Here is a 9,463-nt window from a genome sequence, read left to right on the forward strand (position 1 = left end):
TCTTTCCCTGTCCCCTCACAGCAGGAGGTGCCGCTCCACCTGGCTCTTCAGGGGAGGTGAGGTTTGGCAGGAGTTGGCAAGGGGGCTCTTCAGTGCCTCTGGCGGGGCTGGGCCCCAGCTGCCCCTCCTCTCCATACCGCTGCCTTTGAGCTCTGCCCTCAGAGTTGAGGGGCCCCTCTGCCGTGTCCCTGGCGCCCACATTCACCACCAGCCGCGTGTCTTCGTTCCCCGCACTCATCTCTTTCCTGGGTGTATTTTAACGTCTGTAACCCATCTGGGTAGCATCAGACACATCCTGCTGGGCTGCTGTGAGGAACCCCAGTACGGGGGACACGGCCCATTATCTGTGCCTGGACTGGGCATCCTCCAGCCTCTGGCCACGGCACCGCTGAGTGGGGCAGGCCGGGCCCACCCTCGCCCTGCGCTCCATCCCTGAGTCTCTGGGGGCTCCAGTTAGTCAGCAGCGTAGCCGCGGTGCAGATCTTCTCTCCTTTCCCGTGAGGCCCTGTCGTGCGAGGTGCACAGGTTTGCCCAGCTCGTTAGTGTTGCCATTCAAGAGCGACTGGGCCAGCATGCAGGGGCTCCGGGCACCCCGAAGGCTCTGCCCCTCCCTGCCATGGCCCCCACTCCTGGGGCCCTGCGGGATGAGGTGACTTTGCCGAGCAGTCTCTCCTCCCCTCCCCTCCCCGGTAAAGCTTGAAGAGGGGCCCTCTGCAGGCATGGCCCCTTGGTGTGAACTTCCCAGAGGAAATTCAGCCCCCGAGGCGGGCTAGAAAGCAGGTCTCTTAACCCCACAAGCACGCGAACTCCTTAGGTTACCTGCAGGAAGGCCTTGGAGAGTGCTCGTCTGCTGCTGTGCAGATTCATCCGTGGCCTCCTTTCTTGCTTCGAGGACCCCAGGCGCAGGACCTGTGCTTCAGGTCTGCACAGTGCAGGGATTGTTCATTCTCTCAGCAAACTGAGAATCCCCTGCTCTCGCTGGGCTGGGCCTCACCTCGGATGCTGGGATGCCCCACACCCAATCCTGCTCTCCCAGCTGACAGCTGTCAGCAGCACAGCCAGCACAGCCCCCTAGGCTGTCCTGGAAGCCGGCTATGACCAGCCTCCACCCCGCCCCCCTCCCCCGCAAAGGAAAGAAGCACCTCTGAGAACTAAAGACCAGAGCCCTTCTCCCTGCCCCAGGCTTGGGGTGCTGGTCAGCGCTGCAGCCAGGGCCCTGACCGTGCAGACGCTGCCTTGTACAGCAGCTCAGCCAGCGCCGCCAGGGCGTCAGCCTAGGCTGGCAGCAGGCCCAACACGGACCCTGGGCTTCTGGGAAGAAGTGGCCCAGTGTCTCCTGCAGTACCTTCCCCTGTGGACAAAGCACTGGGGCTGCCGTTCGCCACCACACCTCCTTCTTTCCCCTTCCTCCAACCTTCCCAGCTATTACGAAGCTCTAGTGAGGCAAGCAGTGGTCATGTCACGGCCTAATCCAGCCCCTGGCGTCAGAGACCGGGAGACGGAAGCCCAGAGGCCTGGGAGCCACCTGGGGTCATGGTTTGGGGGTGGCAGAGCCAGATCTGAATCGAAGCCTCCTGCCTCAGTCCCTGTTCTTCCCACGCTCCCCCGTGGCCTTCCCTGCTGCTGGTCCAGCATGTGGGCCCTGGACAGAGTCCCTGGGCAGCTCTGCTGGGCCTTCCCCAAAACCGAGGTGCCCAGCGCCCTCCCTGTGCAAGTCGGGCCCAGAGGTGAGCGAATGAGTCTGGGAGGTCAGATGCGCAGCCCCCTTAAGTGACCCGCTGTGGGGAAGTTCAGTAGCAGAGTCCCGGGTTCCTTCCTCGAGTGGAGTCCAGGCCCCAGAGAAAGGTCAGTAGTAGAAACAGGGCCGAGTCCTTGCCAGGGGCTTGCGGTCAGGCCTCCTGCCGCACCAGCGTGGAGCCTGCCCCATCTCCAGGCCTGAAGGGCCTCCCCGCCTGCGCTGTGGTCATCGTGGGGTCAGCGCCTGGGCGTGGCCTCGGCTCAGTCTGTGCTCGTCCCAGCTGCGCTGCTGGGCTTCCTGCCCCGGCAGTGACAGCTCTGATCTGAGTGGTGCTCTGCCTTGCGCTGGTGCCTGCAGGCTGGGTGGGCACCGGCGGGGTCCTGGTCCCTGAGAGCAGGGTCTGACTGGCACTCCCCCCTCCTCTTTCCCCAGCTGGCTGGAGATGCTCACGGTCTATCCCAGGACCAACAAGCAGAACCAGAAGAAGAAGCGGAAGGTGGAGCCCCCCACGCCACAGGTGAGGGCGGGGCTGCCAGCTGGCATCCCCTCGGTGGAGCTGGGGCAAAGAAAGTGCGCCCTAGGAGGTTGGGGGGCTTCAGTACCCAGCCTAGAATAGGGCACAAGGGAAAGGGGTCACGTCAGGGGTGAGGTGGTCATCAGCCCTGGGGTCCTTTCCTTCCTTCTGTAGGTCTGTGAGCTGCACACTCCTCTCCAAGCCACAAGGCAGGACCCCTACTGGGAGGGGGTGGCCTGCTGTGGAGCTGCCCCCAGAGGCATCCACCCTGCAGGCAGGGGGTTTGCAGCAGTAGCACAGTGTGTGTCCCTCCCCCTGACCATCCTGCCAGCTGCTGGGGAGCCAGGAGCATTCCAGGAGGAAAGGTTTCAGCTCAGCTCCACTTCCCACACAGAGATGATTCTGCAGACAGCAGGCTGAACGGGGGGGGCTGGGCAGGGGGGTCCTAGAGTGTCCCGGCCAAGTGAGGGGCTCTTGGGGGACCCCACTTCTGCTCTGGGCTGACCATAAATGGAAAACACTGGCACTGGCCTTGATTTTGTGCCTCTGCCTCAGATCCCATGAGACCAGAGTGGGAGGTGGCTGGGGTAGTCCCACCAGGTCCAGCCCTTCCCTCCCTGGCTGGCCTGTAGGGGCTCAGGGCACTGGAGGGATTCAGGGACTCAGTGAGCTGATTTGCAAAATGGGCCTGTTGAAGTCTAGTTCTCGGCTACCCGTGTGTGTGGAAGGAGGTACTGGGCCCGTCCTGGGTGCTCAGTGCAGCTGACCCTGGAACAACAGGGGCTTGAGCTCTGTGGGCCCACTTTATGTGGGTTGTTTTCAATAGTAAATCCTGCAGGACTACACGGTCCGCGGTTGGTTGGAGCCGCGGACATGGAGGAACCGCGGATACAGAGAGCCGACCCTAAGTCGTGCTGGATATTTGACCACTCAGAGGGGGCAGCGCTCCAAGCCCTGCTTGTTCAAAGGGCCAACTGTACATGTGATTCCTTTCCTCTCTGCCCCAAACTTTCCTTTTACTCAGTGCTCTTGTCTTGCCTGATTGAGCCTCACAGCACCCGAGAGTGAACAGGATGGTGATCGGGGGTCCCGTGGGCATCTCACAAGCCCCAGAGCCTGACAGCCCTCCCGTGGAGAACCTGGCTACCCTCTGGGGCTCATCAGTCCCTGCTGGCTCCTCTGGGCTTCCCTGAGTGACAGAGGTCTGGGCAGGAGAGGGAGGTGTGTGCTGGCCCGGTCCCCTTTCTCCTGCATGCCCCCTCAGACTCCCCTGGCCACGCCTGCCCTGGGCTGCTGCACAGGCCCTCCTGCTGATGGAGTGTGGCCCCGGCCTGCTCTCAGCCGATGGTCCTTGTCTGCCCTCTGCCCACCCTCCCCGAAGGGTCCCAGGCCAGCATCCCCTTGGAAGGTAGTGTCCCTGGCAGGAAGTCGGCAAAATGGAATTGCACTTAGAGACGGAAAGTGGAGCTTCCTGCTGGGGAACAGCAGACACACAGGCAAATCCCCCAAAGCTTCCTGATTTGAGAGAAAACCCCAGGCGGAATAAGGGTGTTTAAGTTCCATTGCGTTTCCAAAGCGATGCCTTGGAAACAGTGTTGGAGCAGAGCTCCTGCCTCCAAATAAGGCAAATACACATACAGAAGGCACTTTCAACCAGGCCGGGGAATTTGGTTGTGTCCCTGCTTCCCAGCTGTCCCTTCCCCTGTGACATCCTCTCCCCGCAAATGCTGCTTCACATTTTGGGTTGGTAGCAGGAGCCACGTGATTGCAGGGTGGGGAGATCACCCTCTTCCCCGAGGGTCTCTTAGAGCCCAGGGTACTGAGGTCCCAGCCTCCTCTGCTCGACCTACGGCAGGCAGGGTGTCTCTTCCTTCTGCCCTGGCTCCCCTGAGCGTCCCATTCAAGGCTGCTGATTTCTGGAAGCTGTGAGCCTTCATCAGGGACAACCCCGTCAGTCAGTCTCATGGAGGGCTGTGGGGCCTGTCCAGAGGAGACTTGGGTCCGGGGGGCGGGGGAGGGTCTCTGGGCAGGCCTCCCCTCCGCAGCCCAAGATGGAGCTGTGGGAAAAGCCTAATGCCTTAGGGGCCCCCGTAGAGACAAGAACCCAAGACCCCATACCTAGCCTTTTTCTCATGGCCCCGGAGTTTGGGATCAAACCAGCTGGGGGCTGGAGGTGTCCCTTTGCTGCACCCCACGCTCTAGGAACTCAGGCGGGCAGGGGGGCCCAGGGTCCTGTTTCGAGGAGCGTGTCGAGGCATTTGGGAGCTGGGGCCTTGGAGCGTGCAGGCACCCCTCAGGCATGACAGGGGATGAGGATCGGGCTGTGGGGGAGAGCAGACGTCCTCTCTGCCGGGGGCGGGGGTCCCAGCAGAGCCCAGCGCAGTGGGGGAGACAGGCTGGCCCTGACCAGAGTCTCTGAAGCTGGAGCCTGAGAGGCACAGGCTCCCAGGAGCTGCTTCTTGCTCAGCCTGTCTGAGGAAAGACTTCCCGGTAACGAGGTGCCTAGAGAGGAGGAGTGATCGTCCACTCAGGGTGTAACCAGCGGCCCTTACCTCCCTCTCCCCAAAGCCCAGAGCTGGGACTCGGGTGAGGCCAGGGGCCATGTGTCTCCCAGCCCCGTGTGCAGGCCAGGAGCTTGGATCGTTGGGCAGAGCCCTGGGAGGCTGGATCCTCTGTCTCTCTACCTGCTCAGGCTCTTCGCCCTTGCTTCGTGGTGTTTCTTCCAAGACCCATAAAACAGCAGACCTTTCTCCATGAGTGAGGCCCCACGTCAGGTCCAGGGCCCGGCCCACCTCAGGCCCATACACGTGTTGTCAGCTGCCACCTCTTCTCAGGTATCTTATTTTCCACTTGGGTGCTTGCTGCCGTACCCACTCCGGGTCAGGACCCTCCTCCTCACTGGGTCCCTGCTCAGTTTCCATGCCCTGGAGGTAGAAAGCAAGGCTTTCTGTGAAACCCCCTCCAGAGGGGCCTGCTTAGCATGTGGAGGCTTCAGAGGCCCCTTGACTGGGGCCTGCCTTCCTGCCCTGCTTCCTCTTTCGTCTCTGCTTTGAAAACCCTTTCTGAGCAGCCAGACAGCACAGACTTTATTATGGCATTGACAGCCCTGGGCGTGCAGCTGTCCCGGCCACACAGAGACAGCGCCTGGGAGCCTAGGCTTCCCCTCCTTCCTCTCGCACAGGCACCAGGGATCTGTGTTGGTGTGAGCCCCAGCACCCTCCCTCCCATGATGGTGACAGCATGGGGAGTGGGGGTGGTGCCATGTGGCCCTGGCCCAGCCCCTGCGAAGTCTGCTGTCCACCTAGCTGCGCTGGAGAGAAGCGACTTTACTTAGAAACCAGCCCCTCTCCTGCAAGCCACGGTGGCTTTGTTCCTGCTGCCAGACTGCCCTCCCGTCCCTGCTGACTCGGTGAGGCTTGGCATAGAGGCAGGAGAAAGCAGGGCTACCAAAAGGAGAAAAAGAGCTCCCTGTGGGCCTTGGCAGCCATCCAGAGACCCCCAGGGCCCTTGTTCTCTGGGATGAGTCCCCAGAAGTGGGAGCCTGGGAGGGGTCTGTGGGTGCAACCAGCCCTGTGCAGGTTGGGGGCCCAGGCCCAGGAGGCAGGTCTGGGAGCGCTTGGTGCTGGGAAACGTGTTCCTTAAGCTCCCAGTCACTGCCCCTTGCATGTCAGGCCTGGAATTGCCTCTGCCTCTTGAGGATCCTTGCAAGCCCACCCCCTACCCAGTGCTGGGCTCACCCCGGGCATCAGAGAGGGGTATGCCTGTGCCAGGGTACTACACTCATGGCGTGGGGCTGAGAGCACTGGCAGGAAGGCCCTTCCATCATGGGCACAGCGCCGCCCCGCCCCCTCCACCCTTTTTGGCGGCCTCTGTCTCCCTTGGCTGTCTCCCTTGGTCCAGCCTCCCCTCCACAGAGGGGACAGATGCACCGAGCAAGGTCTTCAGGTCACCCCCGCCCAGCTCTGCAGGAGGAATCTCAGCGCCACCCGGGGCCCGGCAGAGCCGCTCCCAGCCTCTGAGCACAAACCTCAGGCTGCTGGGAGGGGGCAGGGCAGCGGCACCCAGAAGGGCTTCTGCTTAGGAAAGCGTCGCCGCTGGGGTGTGGAGCAGGGGCCCCAGGGCCAGGCTTCCTCGGGTCATTGGAGCTGGTTCTGCTTTAGTCTCAGGAAACTGTCAGAAACCACACCATGTTCTTCCAAGTCCACTTCTTCCGTGGGGGGCCAGAGCTCTCGGGAATCTCCAGCTGTGGAGTCAGGTCTGCTAATGGCTCTGCCTGAATGGGCCGTCAGGTGTATCCTGGGTCTGTGGGAAGAGTCATCCTGGCTTTATCCCATCCCAGGAAGCCTGAGATCCTTGCAGAGCTAAGGGAAACTTTGGACCTGGTGAAATGCCTGTCTCTCACTTTGGGACACAGGGTGCCTGCGCTTCTTGGTGGCTCCTCAGGGGTGCCCGTCCAACGTGAAGCCCCCTCTTGGGCCTTTCTCCTGCTCCTGGGGTGCCTGGTGGTGGAAAGTGCTCAGAGCCCCACTCTGCCTCTTACTGGTCGGGCGAGCGTGGGCTGCCGCCTCCTCTCAGCCCAGGCAGCCTCCCCTGCGGGGTGGTTGGTGAGGGCTGGAGGGTGCAGCACCCCGAGAGCCCAGCAGGTGGTCCCTGTGTTTTGGGGAAAGACAGCTGAGATGTGCCTCATTTCTGGGGGCACCCAGAGCCATCCTGCTGGCAGCCCCTCAGCAGCAGGCACCCCAGTGCCCTGGGTGGGCAGGGACTCGGGCCCAGGGCCTGAGCAGGTGCCGCAGAGTGGCGGGGGTCCCAGCCCTGCCCTGTCTGGGCTCTAGGCTTGCAGTGTGGAGTTACGGTTCTCTGTGTGCTCTGGCCTTGGACTCTGTGTCTGGCTAAGTACCCCTCGCACAAATGCTTCTCCCTTGGGGCAGCACCAGCTCTGGCCTGGGTTCCCACCTGGGGTGCTGGCTGGGGCTGCAGAAGAGAAAAAGCTTCCAGCCCAACCAGGACATCTCTGTTCTGAGCCTTCCCTTCTGGCATTCTGGGCCTCTGACACGGTGTAGTTGACCTTGGTAGCCAGGTACCCGGGCAGCTCAGACCGTGTGCTCCCAGGCCCGCACGGACACCGCTCTCCCCTGCAGGAGCCAGGGCCGGCCAAGATGGCTGTCACCAGCAGCAGCAGCAGCAGTATCCCCAGTGCTGAGAAGGTCCCCACCACCAAGTCCACACTCTGGCAGGAAGAAATGAGGGCCAAGGACCAGCCCGACGGGAGCAGCCCGAGTCCAGCTCAGAGTCCCAGCCAGAGCCAGCCTCCTGTGGCCGGCACCCTGAGGGAGCCAGGGCTGGAGAGCAGAGATGGTAAGTGGTGGCCGGGCTGGCCCTCGGGCCCACCTGCCCTGGTGCCCCAGCTGGAAGCACTAGAACGGGCCTCCCGACAGAGCTGGTTCTGAGGCGATCGTGAGCCCCGGGCCTCAGGCTCCCTCACCTTGTGTCCATCAGCCCCGGGCTGGGCCTGGCCTGGTGTGGGACCTGGGTCACTGGCCTCCAGCCATTGCCCTCCCCCTCCCCTGTAGCTCTTTTAGTCCTACCTGTAAAGGAGGAAGACAGCACGTGCTCTGTGAGCCCCAGGCAGGTGTCGTGAGAATCAGGATGCTCTGTAACGAGGTCTGTGTACAAGGGGGCCTCTGGTTCCTGTGTCTCATGGCTGCTTTGTCTTCAAGTCCCCGTTATCTCTGGAAGCCCCCTGCGTCCTGAGAGCAGCAGCAGTGAGGGCTGTCTCGTCCCGCTCCCTGTCCCATCCTGCCCAGGCGCCTGGGTGAAGCAGGGGAAGAGGATGCTGGGGAGGAAAGGGTTGGCACGACTGCGCTTCTCCAGCTAGCGCTTAGAGTTGCCTGAGCAGAAGCAGGGCGGCAGCCGCAGCCTCCCTCGTCCAGGCCCTAGAGGGCTCTGCACGAGACAGGCTGGCTTTGCCCTTTACACCTGTCCAGGCTGCTAGAGGCGCATGGACAGTTGGGACCCAGCTCGTTCAGGTGAAATGCATCTTGTACGGGCTCTGGGCAGAAGGTCCCTCAGCCCTCCCCAGGCAGCACACGCCCATCCACATCCAGAACCATTCACTCCTCTCACTCCTGCCAAGGTGCTTCTCTGCCCGTCCCTCCAAACACGTAGTAAAAGGTCGTGTGGCTAGTTGGCCCCTGGACTCCTGCTTGATGTTCGGTAGGGAGCAGTTGTTGCTGGGACGTCTCTCCTGGGACAATCCTGCTCTCCCAGCGGAGCCCCCAGTCTAGAAGCTCAGGGAGCCCCTGACAGTCTGTCAGTGGCAGCCCAGTAGGGAGAGGCAGATAAGGGTAAGTTCCTCTCCTGGGGCTCTGCCCTGTGGGGGGCCACGCCAGCCTCTGGAGGTGGGGGGTAGAGAGGTGGCCTGTTTGGATCCGCGTGCCGCCTTGGGAAGTCCTCAGCCAGAGGTGGCAGCCGGCCCAGCGTGTCTCCTGCCCCTCTTTGCAGAGGAGAGCTCCTCGAGCAGCGAGCGTGTGGACTGTGGCCGCAAGGTCCGCGTGGAGAGCGGCTACTTCTCCCTAGAGAAGACCAAGGAGGACGCGAAGGCCGAGGAGCAGCCGCTGCCGCCAGCGCTCTCCCCGCCCAGCCCCGGCACTCCCACCAACAGGTACAGTGGCTGCGGCCCGCCCTCCCGGGAGCTTGGCCGTCCCCTTCCTCCCCCAGGTCCTCAGCCCTCTGGCCGAACCGTCTGCAGTGGCTCCTTCAGCTCCCCGGACACAGCCAGCCGGCCCCCTGCCCACGTGGACTCCGGCAGCGCTGGGGGGCGGGGTGCAGAAAGACTGGGGCGCGCCTCTGCCTTTAAAGCCAGCAGGCAGTATGCCACCCTGGCCGACGTCCCTAAGGCCATCAGGATCAGCCACCGAGAAGCTTTCCAGGTGGAGAGAAGGCGGCTGGAGCGTAGGACTCGGGCCCGAAGCCCTGGCAGGGAAGAGGTGGCCCGTCTGTTTGGCAACGAGCGGAGGTAAGGGCAGTGGGGGGGGCGGCTGGAGGGCCGTGTGCTCGCAAACGTGGGTGCACACACTCCTCCACCCTTGCAGCCCCTGCCGTGCACACTCACATTCTCTTAGACACACGCCCACCTGTGCACCCTCACACGCTCATGCATTCTGTCACATTCTCGTACACCTTCACCACTTTGTTACGTTCCCCCCCCCCCC

The 9,463-nt window shown here is 62.8% G+C and overlaps 1 protein-coding gene across 1 annotated transcript in view; it reads left to right on the plus strand.

Moving 5' to 3' along the window:
* MPRIP (myosin phosphatase Rho interacting protein) overlaps window positions 1-9,463 on the plus strand; it is a 126,988-nt gene that overhangs the window by 79,888 nt on the left and 37,637 nt on the right. The window contains exons 5-7 of the mRNA XM_007448416.1: window positions 2,171-2,255; window positions 7,391-7,607; window positions 8,754-8,913. Of these exons, the coding sequence (XP_007448478.1) occupies window positions 2,171-2,255; window positions 7,391-7,607; window positions 8,754-8,913 (462 nt within the window). The remainder of the gene's footprint in view (window positions 1-2,170; window positions 2,256-7,390; window positions 7,608-8,753; window positions 8,914-9,463) is intronic.

This window comes from Lipotes vexillifer, unplaced genomic scaffold, assembly GCF_000442215.2.
Source record: "Lipotes vexillifer unplaced genomic scaffold, Lipotes_vexillifer_v1.1 scaffold533, whole genome shotgun sequence".
In the NCBI taxonomy this organism is placed as follows: domain Eukaryota; kingdom Metazoa; phylum Chordata; class Mammalia; order Artiodactyla; family Lipotidae; genus Lipotes; species Lipotes vexillifer.